The sequence below is a fragment of the Pagrus pagrus genome (assembly GCF_965226575.1).
Source record: "Pagrus pagrus genome assembly, chromosome: 2".
Classification (NCBI taxonomy): domain Eukaryota; kingdom Metazoa; phylum Chordata; class Actinopteri; order Spariformes; family Sparidae; genus Pagrus; species Pagrus pagrus.
In genome coordinates, this window is record NC_140186.1 from 8,756,661 (window position 1) to 8,777,038 (window position 20,378).

Below are 20,378 nucleotides of genomic sequence, written 5' to 3' on the forward strand. Positions count from 1 at the left end.
TCAGTGGTGAGCCTTGTAGTGGGTGCATCCAACAGGTTGTCAGCGGTCTGTTGTTTGTGAACACTACTTTTGGTAAAGTGCGTCTGTGCTGGCAGTGAAATAATCTGAGGCTCAGCTTTATTTGGCGCTGGTCCTCAGGATCTGGTGGCCCAGTTCTTCTCACCTCCAGACATGCCAAATCTGGAGTAATCCTGCCTGTTTACACTCAACAAAGTGTTCACAAGTAGGCTCTTTACTGGGTTTGTAGAGGTTAACACTTGTGTGAGATATGAGCAACACTACCAAGGCTTTATGGGAATGTGAGAACTTTAACTTCAGTAATATATTTGTGGTTGTTGATGATCTAAATGTGCCAAAAACAAAATCAGTAAAACTGTTTTCAAGACAGAACAATGAAAAGTGGTCTTTATTTTTCAAGAAGATTGTTATTCAAACCTCACAGTATGGCTTGCTTACAAAATAGCGATACCACAAAAAATCCCAAAACTGACACGTGTAGTAAAATGACTTGAAAACTAGATTGTCAAACGTCAGTGAAATATTTTAACAGCAAAAGTGTTTTCAGCCTAAATGTTGTAAAAATTGCATATTTTCCCAAATGACCAGGACCTTGATCAGAACACATATCATGCTTTGTCTGTTATAATTCACTCAATGCTGATGGTTACATCTTAAAGTTTGACTCTGTTAAACCTCCTCGTACTAGTACCAAATATAAAACAAAGCTGCGTTCAAGTATGACAGCATCATGCAAGTGGGCTGGCTTTACTTATGCATGCTATGACGCAACAATTCATTCAAAGAAATACATACTTAGAAAAGAAAAACAGAAAAAAAAATGAATTCAGAGCTGGAATACCAACAAAAAACACGATAGCTTACTGGATTCTTCTGAATTTGCTACACAATATTATCCTTTAATGTTCGGTCTGAGTAAAAGCGTTGCATTCATCGAGGCTTCACACAACTCATCTGCTACTTATCCAGTGAAAGACCGATGATTTTGGTTGTGGATGTCATGATGTCACTAAACTGACTCAACAGTGAAAAAAAGACAACAAGGATGTAAAAAAAGAATACAAAAAAGCAGGCACACATTACACACATGATCCCTCAAGTTAAAATAAACTGAAAATGTTGATGCTGGAGTGCTTGCGGCTCATCTATGCTTCCATGATCAAGGTCAAACTTCCTATTAAACTGGCTTGTAATGTTTTTCCCTGAAAATGTATATAGTGTAAACAGCAGAGAGGCTTGTACCGGTAGAAAGTGGTGAGCATTGAATTGCAAGGTCGATTGCATTTTTTTTTTCTTTAGAGACGTGATTTTTTTTTTTGTTTAAAAGAGTTTACAAAACATTGTAATGCCTTCTATATCAGAACTGTACTCCACATGAAAAGAACCTGCCAAAGTTTTAACTTAGCGTCACATCTACTCTCCCAGAAATACGTATACCGAGGTTTCAAGACACATTCAGTCTGAAAGTGTAACCTAAAATAATTCGAGCCTTCTGAGGCGGAAGGCTCCTGCAGCAGAGACGACATTATGGAGAAAAATACATCTCTTTGGTCAGCATTGACACAATGCATGGGATTTGTTTCTTTGCGTCAAAGCCTGGTGAATTGGAGACGGACACAAACTCTGTCGCCACCTTGTGGTTCACTCGTGTCATGATGTGCTGGAGCTCCAGCTCTTTTCCATACTTGCTGATCATATCACACAGCGACTGGATGAACCAGGACCCGGTCATAGTATTCCTCCACGAGTAGTAGCCTGTAGACAGATAAGGGGTAGTAAGTAAAGGGTGAATCAAACCTTTATTTAACAGGGAAGAATCACTGAGGGCAAGCAGGCTCAATAGTTATCTAACAAAGATGGAAAACCTTGGAAGTCAACACTACAAATATCTACCCATGAAATGAAACCACTGAATGTAATATTACAGCAGTGAAAAGTATGAAAAATGTGCATGTTTTTTTGGGGTGGGGGAAAAGTACAGTTAATATTTTAAAAATGGGTTTTTCAGCTCCAAAGCTATATTAAAAAAAAAAAATGTGGCACCCAATTTGTTATGCAGGACCCAATAACTTAACACAGAATCCAAACTTGGCTACAACAAAGTGAAACTATTGATAAGAATGAAAAAAAAAGTGGCTAAATCCAGCTTAGAGGGCCAAACTTCCAAAACTAAAACATATGGCTGCATGATGTTAAAAAAAGAAATCATATTACAACTATTTTGACAGATATGATTGCAATATGACTTGAGATTAGTGGGAATAATCATTTTTGCGTCACAATTTGTAGTTTCACTTTAGTGAACTATTAAAATCATGATGACGTGACATTTGTTGGGCTCTGACCCACCCAAAAAAAAACACCCAAACATGTTTTCTCGCCTCAGTCTAAAAAGATTGTAGGCCAGTGGCACTACACTGTTTTTTCACACATTTTAACTTAATCAAATAATTGCAGCAATGTGGATATTGCGCTTGGCCATATTATGATTTCAATATCTTTCCGATTAAATTTGCAGGACTATTAAAAAATGATGCAGAGTACAGCTATAAGACTTTGAAAGGCCCTATGAATTTAACAGAATAATTTTTAGAGAAATCCACGACATTTACAGGGAAAAGTCTAAATTCATGGTGAGTTGGCATGGGATGACCAACACAACAAACAAGGAGATAATAAGTATACAAAATAGCCTGTGTTTGTGTATATGAGTATTAACCTGGAGCTGTGGAGAAAGCATAGAGGAAGTCAGCTTCTACAGGGATCTTGGTAATGCCTTCGTCGCCACTGTCTGCTTCAATGCCTCCATCCAGATCAGTGCCTCTGCAAGCCTACTCAATGACAAGACAAGACCGAATTAAAGGTGAGACAGTTAAGAAAAGCCCACGGCTAGTTAGTGCAGGAGGAAAACAAACATTAAAAAAAAAGACAAACTGTGACGATACCTGGATGAAGAAGAGTTTGGGCTTTCCCACCAGTGATATGCAGCGATCGCCTCGAAAAAGTGACGTCAGGTACTTGAGCTCTATGGAGCCATCGGTACCAAAGAACACACCCTCGTCTCCATGACTCAACAGAACGCAGACAAACGAGGCGTTGCTGCTGTGATCTTCCTTTGACGCTGGAAAAAGAGAAATGTATAGACTTTTTAAAAAATATATAAATCAGGTCAAAAGAGTCGATATTTGGAGCTTTAGTATTATTTTTTGTGTGTTCAGCTTCAAACTTACCAGAGATTAAAACTTGTTTCATCTGGTCGACTGACTGGTCGTTGTAAACCTTCACTTTATAACCCAACTTTGCGAACACTTTCATCGCATTGCCTGCATCTACATCTGTGCCATTTCGTTGGTTCATGCCTTTAAAAACAAACCAAAGACATTTTTTCTGGTTACTTGAGGGACACAATGACAACACAACTTTTTGTGGAACCAATTTTCAAGGAACCAACAACTCTTTGACCATTATCACACACTGTATGCAGTTAATATTATTAAAAAAGGCACACCCATGGTACCCCATCAACCGACTGAACTGGCACTTGTCAGGTGTTACGTCAGGTGGAGAGAACTGGCAGCATGTGGTTAGCAGGAGCCCCAGGATAGCTGATAAGGTCAGCTCTATATGTGTGTCACAGTTGACAGCTGATGGACTGTAGTGCTGCTAAACTTTCTTTTCATCCTCTTGGGAGCAGCTGGGTCCCGTGCGACAGCTAGTGGTGAAATTCAGCATTACTGTTTTGGTCCATAATTAAGCCTCATATCAACCCAGGTTGATTTTTTTTTAAGTTGGCCCAACCCTAGTAGCAGGTGTTGGGAGATGCTGTGTTAAACCTTCATTTTCTTTTCTTTACAGCTTGTGATTTTTGTGTAGACGGTACAAAACCTTTCCATTTGAATCACGCGTGTGATGTTTAGTGTGCTGAATGGTGTGAAAACCCCGTCATACCTGCACAGCCACTGTGATGGTGTAGTTTTGGAGTGCACCCATTCTTACTAGTACACCCGATTACCTCACATAAGCACACACATATATCTTCCACATGTCGTCAGCCTGATCAGCCAGAAAATGTGAAAACGCCCTCGCAGGTGTAAATAATAAAATGAGTGATGGCTGATTTCCAAGTTTGCTTCTTCCCAGACTGTTCAGTGCATCTTGTTGAATGAGTCTTGGTCTGACTTTAACACTGCTACATTTCAAACAAGGTCTAGTGGGCATAACTATGTCGTGTGCTGTCAGACTGCACCATCCAGCCACCCTGTCGCCGTCTGTATGTAGCACTTGGGTTCAGGATTAAAGACCTATCTAGTGTGTTAGCTATAGTAAATGAGGCTGTGGAGCACAACTGGCCTTCTAACCTTTACAGAAAATCGTATTGGTTCTTGCACAAAATGCTGCAATGGAAACATGCATGGTGGATATTGAAGTTACATCTAAGTGTGCGCATATCTTCCTTAACTGGAATTTCACATGGTTTAACAACTGGAAATAATTTTATATGAACTTGGAGATACAGGCCTAACCACTGCTGATGTTCAACCCACTCGTATGATGTAGCTCAAGGAACATTATGGCCAAACAGTCACGTGTGTACTCAGTGAGTCCTGCTAGACTGGTTTGTCAAACAGAAGTCTGACAGCAATAAGAAACCATCACACAGTAACTCTGTAGCTCTATATGAGCAGACTGTATTTGCTTGCATTGATATCCAAGGTCCCTCTAAGACAGATAATAAAGACTCTTTCAATAATAGCTACTGTAACACTGCTCCTCAGCTTTTATAAGCTCAAATTGCAAAATGTCCCTAAAGAGTAGGCGAGGACGACTGTCAACTCAACATTTCATACAGAATCTAAATCTATTGTAGACGTGAGACCTTCATATCCTCAGACACCGAAGCGCTGGATAAACATTCCCTTATAGATCCTTGAGGGCAGACATGGTCAAACAATAATCAACAGCTCAAGGACACATATGACAATAGCTCTAGCAGACAAGTGACTTGGCCATTAAATGAATGTTCAGAAAGAAAGATCACACACACAGACTTCTCCACAGTTCATAATAAACTTGGAAGAGGAACTAATCAAACCCAAGGTATCCATGTGATCTGATGTGTGTCAAAACATACGAAAAGTCACGCGGGCACCTGAACTTCCTGAAGGGCATTACAGACCACATTCTGAATTATCTAAATACAAAGATGTATACTGAGGGATCAGTACAGCTGCCTGCGGTTCTCTCTAAAGACAACATAAGGACTGTTGCAGAGCTAACTTGAGCATCTAATTAACTAGCATGGGATGTAGTTGAATGGTATCCACAGCAACAAGTGTTGGCACATGAAGATGTGGAGAAAATTCACCTGCTTTGTTGTACAACGAGAAGGTAGCAAAGCCTCACTTTACTGTAACCTAGGTTTGGGTAACGTTCAATACTGATACCAATACTTGTACTGGTAGAAGCAGAAAGTCATCTCAAATATTAAGGCATTACAGTTGTACCACCTTTGTTTTCTCTCAGTACGGAAATGTCATCTTGACATAAGCATGTGACCAGTGCAGCACTAAACATCCCCGAGAAAACAACAACAGGATGTGTCTACTCTGCAGGAAATGACAGCTTGAAAACTAGTTAAGCACAAACGGGGTCAACATTAAGACCCAGAGTGGGAGTAGAGTTGTGTTTGTATGAGGCTTGCACAATTATTTGAAGTTGCAATATAACCAAATGCAATATCCAAATCACAAGAAACTGCAATTTTTCAGAAAAGGCCAAACGTGAGACAGAACAGCTTTATGCTGAAGTGCTGTAGTGCTGCAGAGATGTCCTGGCCTACAAGTCTGTTTGGCACAGACCCCAATCATTTTCACCACCATTATCATGTTTTTAATGTTTTTTGGAGTGAAAATTGTGATGCAAAAATTGTCATTCTCACTAATAGTGAATCATATTGCAATATCTGTCAGAATAATCGCAATATGATTTTCTTTTAACCATACTGTGCAGCCCTAGTTTGTATGTTGTGGAGCTAAAAGCCACACGGTTAACGCAGACATCTGTCCGTCGTCAGTTGGTATAGTTTTCACATGTCAGGAATGCTAGTTTGGACCGTAAAGAACGTCCAAGCGTGGGTGTGACTAGAGGCAGCTGGTCAAACACACACACACACACAAATACATACATATAAACTTAGGGTGTTGCTACATTTTTGATCCTCAAGGGGTCAAATTGCTTTCGCCTCATTAAACAATGTTCTGCGTTCCTCCAGCTCCGAGGAACCGACTAGACAAGCTGGAAATACTACTACAGCAATGCCACAGGCCTCTCTGCAACCAGCTAACCTGTAATTAAAGTTTTAAAAGTGAACATTTCAGCCACCTGACTTATTAACCTTGGACTACCTTGCTGGTTTGGTCTACGATAACGAAGCATTACACAACGGCACATTCTTAAATTCAGATGTGGGGCCACTGGTAATTCATGAAAGTCATTTCCTCTTCATAATTAATCACTTTTGAATAATAGTTTTGTTAAGAATAAGACAAGTGCACATCATCAGAGGCCACGCAAATTTTTCCGAGGAGTCAAAAACAACCATACAGAAAGAGGAAAGCCAGCAAATATTGTAAATAAGTAGAAATTTAACACCAGATGCCTTTCAACATTATAATTATCAGATCTCCAGTTTCAGCATGAAGTCAGACTTGATTTATTTGAATATTCTATCAAATGTAATCTCATAAAGTGGTAACGTGTTCACAGCAGCTTCTTTAAGTGTGTATCATCCAAATAAATAGCAAATAACACAAAATGAACACCTGTTCTCCGGTCAAAGTTCTTGTTGTTGATGATGATGCACTGGCCGATGCTGGGGAAGCTGAGACTGTATCTGAAGCTGTGGGAGTTGGACTTGGCATCCACGTCCATGGAGGCAGAACCAGACGATGAACACTCCGACCTGAGGGACAACATACCATAATAGGACATGTAATTAAAATGCACGATAACAAGGCGAACAACGAGGAAGATGCATTTAAAGAGTCAGTCCCAGGTCTGCATTAGTGCTTAAAATGTGACATTTAACACAATATTAAACAGTTTACAGAATTACAAGCAGCTATAGGCTGTGTTTCATTATGCTAGTAACGGGTTAAGACTTCGGGGAAGTTAACCAAGACATCGTCCTCATCACTGGGCGGAAAACAATGAGCTGCCGGAGATAAGGATGCTAACTAGCATAAATAAACCGTGACTCACTCTTGCCCATCGCCTCTCCTCGCATCTGTGGAGTCTTCTCCAGGTCCGTTAGCCGACATATTTATTGATTAGAGTTAACAAATCAACCACCGAGCACACTGAGTGAAATGACTCGACCCTGCCGACAGCTAGTGCTAATGTATGAAGAGGCGATGCAGCTCAGGCAGGACGCTTTAGCTGTGCCCAAGTAGCTAGTAAACAAAGATGCTGATGTCATGGGGAAGTGCACTCGTTTTACACTCCCGCCCCTGCCGTGTGAGGGGCAAGTCACAACACAGCCTCCTCTGATGGGAGCATGGACGTAGCTAGGTTTGTAGCGATAGTGCCCAGACACAGACAAGGACATTATTTATATTTGTATACTGTATTTATTCACTTAACTGAAATATAATTTTCACTGATCACTTCACCCCGCCCGCATGACCCACGTTGAGGCCTAAATGCTATTTTTCAAGCTGCTTCTCAACACTGATATGCAACAGAAATACAATTCTGGTACCTGAATTTATTCTTGCTGGCCAAATTTAAATACTATAATCTAAAAATACTACAATATTACCCCGTAAAATACCCACTCTGTTAAAGTTTCAATTTCAACTCCTCGAAACCCCCCCAAATTCCCAAACAAAATACAGCCCTACTCCTGTTACTACTGTAACACTCTATCCCATCATACAGTCACATAATATGATCATAAAGCTGTCACACATACAGTATAGATAAACTGAGAAAAGCTTTAAAAGTAAAGGTAAAATGGTGACATAATGTTGCTTTAATGTCCTCTGAGAGGCAATTTGTTTTACAATACAGATCATATAGAGACATTAAAATGACATCAGATAGACAAAAACATCGCCCATTGCAGATGTTTGAAGTGTTCGTACAGTTAGTTTACTGCACATCCCCTAGTCCATATACTTCCCTGGACTCCAAGAGCTCACTTATCTTGTTTAAATGGGTAATAGCCATGGGAATTAAGTCAGCCTGGTCAGATACGGGTGGTACACGTCAGCCTGATGTATTCCCATGATTTTCCCACAGTTCGTCATTATCTTTCCTTATTTTTTTTTTTACGTGACTGACAACAAGACTCAGAGAAACTGTGCTGCTGGTCACCACAGTGCAGCGCCCTGGATGTGATAGATGCATTCATGATTCAAGATGTCATTTTACTGTACGACTACTGAAGACATTATGGTATGTCACATGAGGAAAGGTGCAGATATAAGTTAATAAAATGAATAATGTCTGAATTCAATTTCGCTGCGTCAGGGTACAGCCTTTTAAGGTCACAAGTCTATCTCTGTAAAACAAACACAGATGGAGCTGAACATGTTTACCAAGGCGTAAGTACACACAATATTGTGAATATGAGTCATGCAAAATTAGATGACTATTTGAGTTTGCATTTAAAACTCACTGAATTTAACCTTATTTGTGCTACATGGGTGAGGAGTATTGCCAAAGAGTTCGGGGCAGCCTGCAACTCATGTAATTAATGTGGTTAACGCTATCTGTAAAGTAGTATAAGCCTGTTAAAATGAGCACAACACAATAAGAATTAGTACGAGCCAGTTTGTTTTGCTTTGTTCAAGAAAATCAAATACACCATAGATATGCACTTCATCTCCGTTCAGACTTTAATATTGTCAACCTCTAACACAATCCTGCTAAAAAAAGAAAAACGAAAAAACTGCATTGAAGGACAGAAAAATGTGGAAAGTATTCTGAGAACAGTGAATCAGTACATATGTATATTTTAACTCATGGACATGTAGGAAAAGCTTTCAAAACAAACTCGCAATATAACAAACTCTTTCTGTAATGTACGTTAAGTGCAAGAACACCTTCAATCAACTTTTTACAAACTGGGAAGTTGTGATATTATGTATAGTGATCTTAACAGTGCAGGGCAAAAATCATAGCTGGGAATAATAAAAGGTGAAAAAGGTAGAAACTTAAAAAAGAACGTACAAACAAAGATGAAATGACAGACCTACACAAATAAGGACAATGGCTAAAAATCAAGGTTATATATATATATATATGTTGAAAAAGACAGGACAGACAGAAACCTGTGAAGTCGCTCTGTAATTGCAGAGATGTAGTGTGGCAGCTGTACAGACCTCACACATGCTCTTTTTCATCTGTTTAAATGATGTATAAAACAACAGTAGGTCATAGTGAGGAACGGTTCAGACCAAAAGAAATTAATGTCATTTAAAATAAAACAATCCTGGATGGTAGGGGGTGACTCATGGTGACATGGTACACAATGAAAACGGATCCAGTTCTCAGGAAAAAAAATAAAATAAAAGTGCATCACTGCCATTAGATTCTCTATCAATATAACCAGTTAATATCACAATTACTTTACTATTTAATATATTTACACAGAAATATTTGCAACATTAGGTTTTGTGATCTTCATTTTCAGTGTTCTCTTGTTTAAGTACACTTGAATATAAAATGAAATTTAGATTTTCATCACCCACTCAGCCCTTCCACTCATGTGACAAACGACAAAAGAGACAAATACAACGACACAACTCAGTTTTTGCTGTTTTAGTTCTCGCTTCACACGTTTCATTCTGTGCCACATGTACACCTACTGAGGCACTCTTATTGCTGTCTTGTTAAAAATCTACACTCACGACACACAAAGATTCAAATAACCTAAATCAGAATTAAAGCTATGATCAATATGTTTGAAGGAAACCAGGAGGACAAAAACACTTTTGCCTCACATTTCCCTTCACTTTACTAATCATCAAGCCGGTAGAAATCAGCACACAGCTCAGTGGCAGCCCGAAGCACGGCTCTGCTGCTCTGAAATCAATCTCAGCTGTTCAGATGGTGAACATCAACATTTACTTTGAAAGCAGAAGTGAATTCTTGGTTGACCAAAGTGATAGTGAGCGCATGAACATTAGGTATGAGGCTACAGCTACATTCTTCAAAGAGCAGCTTAACACCCAGTTTATTTTGAGCACGCAACGTTCACAGATTTAAAAAAATGCATCCGCTGCCCATCCTACATGTTAGGTGGTGGTGAGACGTATGTGATAGATTTCACACGTTTTTGAGCGTTTAATTTACCAACGAGTAACTTTAGTGTTAAATAAGTCTTTACATTGAAGTGTTGAAGAAAAAAAACAAAACAGACAAAGAGACAGAGTTCTGATTGTTTTTTTCCCCCTCATTGGTATTTTCATACTTAATTTTTCCTTTGGTACTTACTTTATCCAAATTTAACTCCTACCACTGTTACAAGTCATATAGTATTAATTATGTTATCATTTTAAATAAAGAACGCACTCTATGTTCTATTAAAATGAATGTGCTACACAAAGAAATGTCATTATTCTCAGTCAATAAAAAATGAATAGAAAAACCATGAAAGTTATGATAGTTAAAAAAAGGTTTTTAAAAATGTTCTCATATATGGAATAAAATATGTCGCCATTTAAGACCCACAGTTAGGAATACTTAAGGGACAGTTCACCCCAAAATCAAAAATACAAATTTTCCCTAATAGCTGTGGTGCTATCTAGATTGTTTTGAGGTGACTTGCTGAATTTTGGAGACACTGACCTAGAGATGTCATCACGACCCGGTTACTCAAGATAATCCACAGACCTTTTTGTGAGCAGTTCCATCTAGGAACTATTTTCTTTCTACCAAACTACAGCCGCCAAATGCATCTACTTATGGATGAGAAGTTGAGTGCCATCTAATTCCATTATATCTGAAAGTAGGAAAACACTACAGCCGATATCTCCAAAACTCAGCAACTCACACCAAAACAATCTGGATGGAAAAATAGCACTATAGGTACAGTAAAAGGAAAAATATCTGTGTTTGATTCTGGGGTGAACCGTCCCTTTAAGTTTACCGGACCAGACTTTATATATGGAGTGTATAATCTTAATTAACTACTTTCACATCGCTTCACCACTATCATGTATTTTACAGGAGGATCAGGGGAAATATCAGGGAGAAGTTAAAATCACAAACAGGTTTTGAAATGGACTAATAAACAAAAAGCTACGATGTAGATTTAGTTGTTGTTTCACTTCAGGGATTAAAGTAGCACCGCAAATCACAATAAATTCAAAGGCAAAATTCACATTTTATACCAGTTCAAAAATAATTGTTGATTTATTCCTTGAGAAACAATATTTAAGTCTCTTCTGTCAGAAACACTGAAATAGTAAATTATTGAAGACGTTGGGTATTATTACTTTGACTTACAGTGGTGCTGTGTTGGGGGAGCTGCAATAAATTCATTGCCAAATAATCTGAATGCGCAACAAAAACAAACATTAACTACACGTCAGGTGATAGGTCACTATCTCAGCAAACCTTACATATTTGAAGATGTCATCTGAATGAATTATGCCTTTGACAATAACGCTTTTAAAGACAATGCATAATGAGATTACAGGTGTAATCTCTCGCTAATCAAAGGCTGTACCAAGGAACCCAAATAACAAGCAGTGGACCAAGACAGAGATAAACCCCAGTGTTTGAGAGGCAGTGAGAGGGATTTCTGAAACACTAATGTGCTGCAATAATACAACAATGCTACAGTGTGCATTGTATCTAAGTTGAGCCGGAAGTCCAGATGCTCTTAATCCTGAGCAAATCACTGCTGGAAAAAAGAGGAGCTGAGCGGGCTGAGCAGATGAAGCTGAAGAAAAGTTGATGTCAGGCTTGATTCCCCACTTTAGCTGATGTAAGGTAAGTCACCTCTTACCGTCTTCTCATTTGTACGCACACAAACACACACACACACACACACACACACACACACAGGATAACAGGATGATTTGGCTGGGATCAGAAGATGTCGGGGCACAGGTCCCAGCTGCCTTGCTCCTTCGCCTCCCAGTACCCGCCTTTGTAGACGTGCAAGGTCTCTCCAGAAACGGGGTCGTCTAACTTCTCGAACCACATCGCCTGGTAGTTGTCTTGATGGGCGCCTAAAGGAAAAGAAAGACAATCTTTTACAGAGGAAGCTTTAGAGGGACCTAAGGTGAAGGTTAAGAAGCCTCTGTGCCATGAGAACAAGTGAGCTGACATGCTCTTAGATAGTTGACTAAAGGACAGAGATATGTAATGTTTCTGATTGGGACGTGTCTAACAACTCTGACGTTTAAACTGAAGTATAAAAAGGTGCAAAAAAGCGATTCTGGAGACTTGTGGTCTCCTGGTGGCCAGCCCGACCTACCAGCACAAAGCGTTAGTATTTAACGACCTGGGAATGGGACACAAAAAATTTAAACAAATTACACCTTTGACCGTAGACTTGTCGACTAAACACTGTCCAAAAAAATAGTCTGACAAATGTTAGACCTCTTCAGTTAATCGCCGTAGTTAAATTTAGTAACAGATGCCTGTTTATTCTAAAGCAACACTTGACTAAGAAGACATGACATGTTGTAGTTCAAATTATATTACTATGTAATTGTACGACTAATTGCGCTCATCTCAAGTTCCTGATCACTTGGTCTTCAGATGCACCTTATAAAAACTGACACAAAACAAAGAACAGGAATTGTAGATAATTATTCTTCTGCAATGTGACATGTGGAGGGAATCAGGCTCAAAACTAACGCCCAAAACTAATGGATCTCTACAGTCAGCTACAGTCTTCTATAAGGTTAAGACTATCATCCTAAATCTAAATAAGAAACTAAATAAATGAAGGGACAATGGGGAGCAACACTGATGTTACTTGCTTTTGACTTGAGCTCCATAAGGACATTCCTTGCCTTCCACTAAGAGAGAACAAGTTGCAAAGGATGTAAAGAGGAAATGATGGAAGATGAACAGGGTTTCTTAATCCAGATTAAATTAAACTACAACAATGTTTTGAAATACTTGGACTGTATGTGTTATAATCAGAATACTTGCTTAGGTAAGGGGGGAGCGATGGTCCATAAGGGGCTGAAAATAGAAGAATTAAGGATGAATCTTTGAGAGTTTATATATAAAAGATGAAAGTATAAAGAAGAACAGAGAATGAAATGTAAGAAACTACTTGCATGCAACAGGTGTATGAGGGGGAGAGTCCTCTGTGTCAGCTTAACACCAGCACAGAAAAAACAGATGTGAACCCACAACTCAAACAGTATCCACACAGAATTCTTGTTTATGTTCATTTTAGAAGTGCTGTGTGCAGCATTTAAGGCAAAATAGTATACTTATTATCCACTAAAGGCAATGGTCTGGACATTTCTGACCACTAACATCACTAATATATCACTTCCTGTCATAAAGAGGACCCCTGCTTCTTAACTCCCAAGATATTTATTGCTATCTTTGTCTGCACTTCTTCCCATTTGTGCTGTAAAGCAAAATAAACTAACAGATGATTTCCAGTTTTATCAGATTTGGAGGCAGTGTTTAAAGGGACAGTTCACTCCTTAATTATAGTGGAACTAGATGGCACTGAAGGAACTGTGCATCTACTCATGGATGAGAGGGTATCTAAGACCACTTTCATACCAAAATCAGCATGTATTTGCAGGATTTTTAAATTTGGGTAAACCCACAAAAATTAGGAAGTCGACTTCTTTCCCATTCTGTGTTTTTCTTGTTTGTCATGACAAATGTGCCAGAAAAACAGGACACAGTAAAAAGCGGCAGATCAGAGATCTTCTTTTTTTTGTGCGCTTTCAGCACCACTAGCAAAGATGTCTGAGTAACTGAAGTCACTAGTATTGAGAAACAAGCCTATATCGTCTTTCCATGAATATAAAAGAGCAATGTCTTCCTCGCTGCTCTGTTAACACAACACAAAGCACTTTTAAAAGGACATATGATGTAAAGCTGTGAAGTGATACTTGCTTTCATCAGAAACCTCATTTGCTTCTGTGCCAATCTCCACTGCATCAGCTAAACAGAACAGAAATCAATAAAGGGAGGGTAAAAGGTGAATGAAATGTTCGCAAGATGATGAAGGAAGACATTTAGCACCGTCCTATTATATACAAATATACTGTCGATGTGTTTTTGGATCTAGGGTTGATGTATAGTTAGATCGAGGGTGGGAAAAGACTAAGAGAAGAGTACTTGCTTTTCAAGGGTGAGTCATTGATTGAATCCTCAGTGACAGCTTAGGGATGAGACAGAGACAAGCAGACAAGGTATTCCAAGACAGACAGACAGAGTGGACAAAAGATGAATGGACAGAAAAATATTGGACGGAAACAGAAGACATATACATAACCACCCAAACAAGGCTCATTTCCTTTTATTTTTTTAGTACCTTCCTCAGGTGAGCTGGCTGCTTTGACAGCCTCCCTCTCCCTCTCTCGACGGGTGATGCGCTGTTTCTCTTCTAGCCTCTGTTTCTCTGCGTTCGCCTCATCCCAGCGGCCGTCCTCCATTAGCCGCTGATCAGGGCGTTTCCGACTGTCAGTTGGCGCCACTCCCTCTTCAGTTTCGTTGAGCGTCAAGGCCAGTGAGGAGAAGAAGTACATGTTCTCTGCTCCCTCTCTGTAAAAAGTTATGATGATAAAGGATCAGAGGCATGAAGCTAAAACAATTTAAAAGATGTAAATACTGCTCTACCTCCACAGATTTGTTTGAAAGACTTCTTTACAATAGAAACTCACGGTAGAGGGTTCTTTGTCCAGATTTCTTTGGCTTTGAGGGTTTGATAGACAGTCCTCTGTTTGCCTTCTGTGCCGTTCTCGCCTTTACTGCTCTGCATGATCCTGGAGAACTCCATCTTCTCATCCCAGGTTCCTGATAGCACGTAATGAGCCTTCCCATCCTTATCTGTGACTACTCCTGTTACCTGAGAGACAAACGAGCTTTCAACTTACATCATTTTTATGTTTGTAATAAACATCTTCCTGTTAAGATGCACATCATCTCTGGCTTTACAAACAGCAAGAGCTACAGAATAAAAAGAATATAAAGAATAATACAATTGAAAAGCCCACCTTTCTTGGTACATCTCTGGAAAAGTAACTGTAGGGAGCAAACTTGAGGTGGCAGCGATCTCCTGTCTTGTGGTTTACCACATCAATCTCCCCTGACTGGAGGGGCAGAAAGGAAAGATACAATATGCTCTGCTGATACGACTTAAAGGATAAACCTAGTAGAACAGTTAGCAAATATCATCTGAAGTCATATTTGTCATAAATACACGATATTCCCAAGTAGTTGTACTGTTGTTAAGCTTTGAATTTACCTGGTCAATCCATAGTTTTCCAACAATTATGTTGTGTACTGTGGTAGTCACTTTCTTCCAAGAGTAGTGATTGTTGCTTTTGTCAAACAAACACTGGATAGCACCTGAGGACAGAGGGGATAATGTTAGAGGGCAGTGATCATTTTTAACCTGTTCACCAAAAATATAAATTCCATATCCCACATCTATGGTACAAACTATGGCGTGAGTTTATATGTCTACACATCGCAAACGATTAATTTTTCTTATTATACATGTTGAATCTGTTTGGTCTGGACGCACTCACCCAAAGGCATAATAGAGAGATATTTTCCTCTGAACTTGCTGGCCAGGGTGATTTCTTGTCTGAGAGTCCAGCCCTTTTCAGAGATGGCGTGGTGAGCTGCAGCAGGTGGATGGTGGCTCACCTGAGGAGAGGCGAGAGAAGTGGAGATAGAGAAGCAGAATTTGACCATCACAAATAAATAAGTAATGCATAAAAACACTTCATGACTGTGATCCTGTGGTTAAAACCAGCTAATTTAAGTCGGAAAAAACTATAGTCTGCAAGAGCCACAATTTGAAATGATTTCCGGAGTGTATTCCACATACCTGTTCACAGAGGGAGCGGTATCCACACTCGTTTAGCCGATCAAGCTCAAAGGTTTCTCCCAGCAGAGGATTGAAGGGTTTCCCTGTGCGGTGGACAGTGGTGGAGTACGAAGAGACTGTGAACGCGGCCACATAACACATCTGCTCCAGAGAGCTCTGACATTTAGCAGCCTTATCCAGCAGCTCGTAGTACTCCAGGTCTTCAGATAGACGCTGCAGCATTGAGAGGGGCTCGTTGAAATTCACCTGGTGGGTACAAAGTCAGAGGAGAAGTTTGATGACCTTCTGATTATTCTCAAAGAAAAAGCCACTTGGTTACCAACAAGAGCACACGTTTCTTACAGGCATTGGTATCTTTGAGAGCTCCTTTCCAATACAGTTCTTCATGATGCTCCACAGATTGAGGTAATAGTTAGGCTTGTCGGGAATACGAGTCCGTCTTTGTCTAACTGGCTCTAGCTCGAGGGGCTGAGGAGACTCTGGATTGGATGCCAACGACAGTTCATCAAACTGGAAGAAGAGAAGAAAAACAGCCCTCAGGATCAGGTGGCTGGCAGAGGAGAAGACAAGTCGATACAAATCAGAACTTGCTGACAATAACAAAGTTAACACACATTTACCGACTGATCATCCATTCCAGTCTCACTGCTGAACCCGCTGACGTTGCTCCCAGATCTCCTGGTGGACAGATAAACAAAGTAAAAATAAAACCCACAAGACTTTAATATGAAATTACTGAAGCAGAGAGTTATTAACCTGTGATACTTGGGGTCAGCAGGGACTGTGATAAACTCTGCTGGGTCTTCCATAGCATCAAAGAACTCATTGTCATCATCCTCATCACTGGCATCACCTTTCCCCGACACACCGCCTAAAGTGAAGAGAGACAGTTTGACAGTTGGTGCAGGTACATGTCATGGCGGCCATGCTTTTGAGTAACATCAAGGGCCTAAAGACAGAAGTGCAGGCTGGGATGAGAGCCTTACCTTTGTTACCTAAGGCTGGATTGCTGAATGAAGAGGGGAGGACTGTGGCTCCTCTGAAAGCTCTTTCCAAGTGGTTGTGCTGTTTGGCCAGCTGCTCCAGAGTCTCTTCCAGTCGTATCCTCTGGTCTCTTTCTCCATGTAAGGCCTTCTGCCAGCGCTTACTATGGTTCTGGGCCAGGGAGAGGAAGTCTCTACATGCCTTGAGGCGCATTAAAAAACAAGAGTTACATTTCAGCAAGAGAGTCAACAACAATATTGCACGTAAGTAATAGGGTGACTTACATTGATCATGGCATTCGAGGTGATTCTGAACAGTGTGGCCCTCTCTGTGACTTGTCTGATCTTGTCCCCCATATCCCCTCCGACACGAATCCCCTCCAGTTCTGACAAAGACCTGTGTGTGCAAACAAAATAAATAAATATCCTTCACCTTTCTTTTCTTTGGGTGATATTGTTTAACAAAGGAGCTCAGTTTGATAACCGATACCTTTGGAGGGCAGACCCATGCTTGACAATGAGATCGTTGCAGGTGGTGAGGTCCTCCACCTTGCTGTTGAGCGTTCGCAGTGTGGACTGGACTTCTGAGTTACGGCAGCCTCCACCCTGTCCTGAGGTGGGGGGAACTGCAGGACAATCATCACCCGAGTCATCTGAGAGAGAGAGAGAGAGCAGGAAAGACGGTAAGACCAAAAACAAAGTTTTGTGCTGCCGTTTAAGCCATTTTGTCTCCTGCATTCTTTAACATATCTGTGTTCCCTCTCACCAGATTCAGCCTGCATGCGGACTGCCTTTGCCTTGGCGAGCTCCAGAGCTGTGATCCATCGCTGGCGCTCTACTTCTGAGTTGGCCTTCAAGTGGTAGGTCTGCGCCCCTCCGTTGGAAATTACAAAATTGCACGAGTCCTCCACAGTAATGTTGGCTGTGGCCAGGTTGATGGTGCCTCGGCATGTGTGACCCATCTCTGCCTGGGTCCTGGATTAAACAGCGAGTGAAAGTCAGTGAGATACTGCTTGTTACGTTTTCGATTTTAAAATATCTATTTAGTATATAACCCACCCCTATGTTTTCACATTGACTCCATGTTTGGCCAGGCAAAACCCTGCAAATTCATCACACGTTCAGTCAAACCTACCTATAGTAAGACAGCAGTCCATTGCTCAGAACAAACCAGCGTCTCTGGTAACCTTTAATGTAGTTAGTCCATTTGAAGAGCCATCCCTTGTAGGTGTCTCCAGGGGTTGGAGTGGGGGATTTAGGCTCCGACATCACAACAGCCTGTGCTTTCACTGGGTGAAGTTAGAGCCTGTGGAGATAAAAACCTAGATCAAGATTTACATTGATATTCCAGTCTTGGACATGTTACTGTTCGTTCTGCTTAATGCACATTTGACACATGAAATGTATGCAGTTTGTCATCCTATGTCATATATTAAGGCATAAGGATGTGTTTGTTTATCTTTCTGGTTCTTTATATTAAAAGGAAATTGTTGGAATCCAGAAATACTTATCTCTACTACAACAATGAATAAATACCGACCTCCTGTTTAGCTTTTGTTAATGTAAAACGTTAGATGCATACTCACATCCGAGTGATGGCTGCTATTTATCAAACTGACGTTACACGGATAAATGTATGAACGCTGACTGGTCCACATTTAGCATTTAACATTACAAGAGCTATGACGGTTAGCTAAGTAAACAGTAAGGGCTAGCTCTCACTATCAAACCCCCCCTAACACGAATCGGGGATTAACACAGATATCTATGATGCCGTTATGACAGTTTCTTGGATTCAGCTTTAACGTGAAATATACAAACAGCAACAAAATGGTTGAGTGCTGACATCACTTCTACAGTAATAATCTGTTTAGCTAACGTTTGCCGTTATTGCACTGTAACGGCAACTCTGAAAGACTGAGAAAGCACAGGTCACTACCGATCACAGTCACCTCAACCCGCCAGTTATTTGCCAGGATTACACACTAGTGGCCATTGAGCAGTCTGGATATTTTAGATGTACTTCCAAGAACAAGAAGCCAATTCTGGGCATCAAAGCCACTTAAAACAGTGCTGCCACTAAGCTTGCTGCTAGCTAAACAACAGGAAGCTGTCAAACAGCCGGACACGTTGGAAACGATAATAATATCCTAAATATGCGACTCTCAGTTTCTTTGTCCGATATTATAATTGACATTAAATCATTATCGTGTTTACCGCTTACACTTACCGTGCAAGACTTTAGCTATAAGAGGTGTACATGGCGTACTCAATGTAGCGGTGTTAGCTTGCAAGTGTTAGCTTTGCTAACTACTTTCGTGGATGAACCATGGACCTATGGGATGAACGACTGCTTTGCTACAGGTTGTGCAACAGGAAAAGTCCGCCGTTGAGCCCCTTGATAGTCAGCATTGGTTCCGGTGAAGACTGGCGACATGAACGTAATGAAACAAAAACACAAGAAAACTTGCATTTTTAAAAAAAATTTTTTTTTAGCAAAGATATATTTCCAGTTATGATGGATATGTGATAATCTGAAAGACTGGGCGAATTGCTAAACAGTATCTGTACCAAATGTATCAACATTATTTTTAATAGAAAGTAAAAGTTTACTTATTATTCACAATTTAATTTAAATGAGTTTAAATATTTTTCGATTTAACGGAGACACCGACAAGTAATCGCCCACCACTGTCATGGCCTTTTAATAGGCCGTACAAGGCTGCCATCTGTTGTACAAAAACAAATCCACCCTATTTTTGGAGTAATGTAGGCACATGTAAACTTTTGTGAAATGCACATTCTTAATATCAGTTTATATTCTCTTCAATGTCGTCAGTTCACTACATTTAAAAGCATCATTAATATTATTTATAATAATTATTTATAATTTGAAAGGCATATCAACCAACTACTTGTGAGGAATTATCTTATACTGTATTGTTTTTTTTTTTTACAGAAAAGATGAAACCATAAAACTGGATGTTACTCAATAATAAAAAAAATGTAACGTTTAAATTCGTGATTTTCTTTATGTATTGTCATTTTGGATTTGTTTTGTGAACCAAATTTAACTTTAAAAAACCCCAAGTGGATTTTAAAATTCCTCCTGTTGTTCATCACTACTGGACCTGTTCTTAACCTCATGCCATGAAATGTACAACAGCTGAAATGAAACTAAACAAAGGCATTCAGAATTTACACTACTTATTTACAATTATAACAAATTTACATCCTCACTAAAACAACATTATCATCCTGCGTATAGTTACCCTCCAACTTGCTCTACACCTTGTAAATTTGACACACAGAAAATA

At 39.9% G+C, this 20,378-nt stretch overlaps 2 protein-coding genes across 6 annotated transcripts; both read right to left on the reverse strand.

Moving 5' to 3' along the window:
* Positions 1 to 390: 390 nt before the first annotated feature.
* Positions 391 to 7,477, reverse strand: casp3a (caspase 3, apoptosis-related cysteine peptidase a). The gene is made up of 6 exons (XM_084372768.1): positions 7,279 to 7,477; positions 6,840 to 6,979; positions 3,249 to 3,377; positions 2,964 to 3,139; positions 2,738 to 2,849; positions 391 to 1,773 (listed from the first exon to the last, which is right to left on the reverse strand). Exons 1-6 carry the CDS (start codon positions 7,335 to 7,337, stop codon positions 1,544 to 1,546), a joined length of 846 nt encoding a protein of 281 aa, XP_084228894.1. The 5' UTR covers positions 7,338 to 7,477; the 3' UTR covers positions 391 to 1,543.
* A 1,418-nt stretch (positions 7,478 to 8,895) lies between these two features.
* Positions 8,896 to 19,434, reverse strand: osbp (oxysterol binding protein). Of its 5 annotated transcripts, XM_084372306.1 has the most exons (20): positions 19,292 to 19,432; positions 18,197 to 18,367; positions 17,828 to 18,036; positions 17,552 to 17,714; positions 17,347 to 17,458; positions 17,065 to 17,263; positions 16,835 to 16,949; positions 16,699 to 16,756; positions 16,421 to 16,588; positions 16,079 to 16,324; positions 15,774 to 15,894; positions 15,488 to 15,591; positions 15,237 to 15,332; positions 14,904 to 15,088; positions 14,555 to 14,784; positions 14,363 to 14,401; positions 14,134 to 14,181; positions 13,329 to 13,367; positions 13,198 to 13,230; positions 8,896 to 12,263 (listed from the first exon to the last, which is right to left on the reverse strand). In XM_084372306.1, exons 2-20 carry the CDS (start codon positions 18,328 to 18,330, stop codon positions 12,121 to 12,123), a joined length of 2,442 nt encoding a protein of 813 aa, XP_084228432.1. In that variant the 5' UTR covers positions 18,331 to 18,367; positions 19,292 to 19,432; the 3' UTR covers positions 8,896 to 12,120. The 5 variants fall into 5 exon arrangements, with proteins under 5 accessions (XP_084228432.1, XP_084228429.1, XP_084228430.1 ...); XM_084372303.1 differs by having other exon boundaries at positions 16,693 to 16,949; positions 19,292 to 19,434; XM_084372304.1 differs by lacking the exons at positions 13,198 to 13,230; positions 13,329 to 13,367; positions 14,363 to 14,401 and having other exon boundaries at positions 16,693 to 16,949.
* Between the last annotated feature and the right edge of the window lie 944 nt (positions 19,435 to 20,378).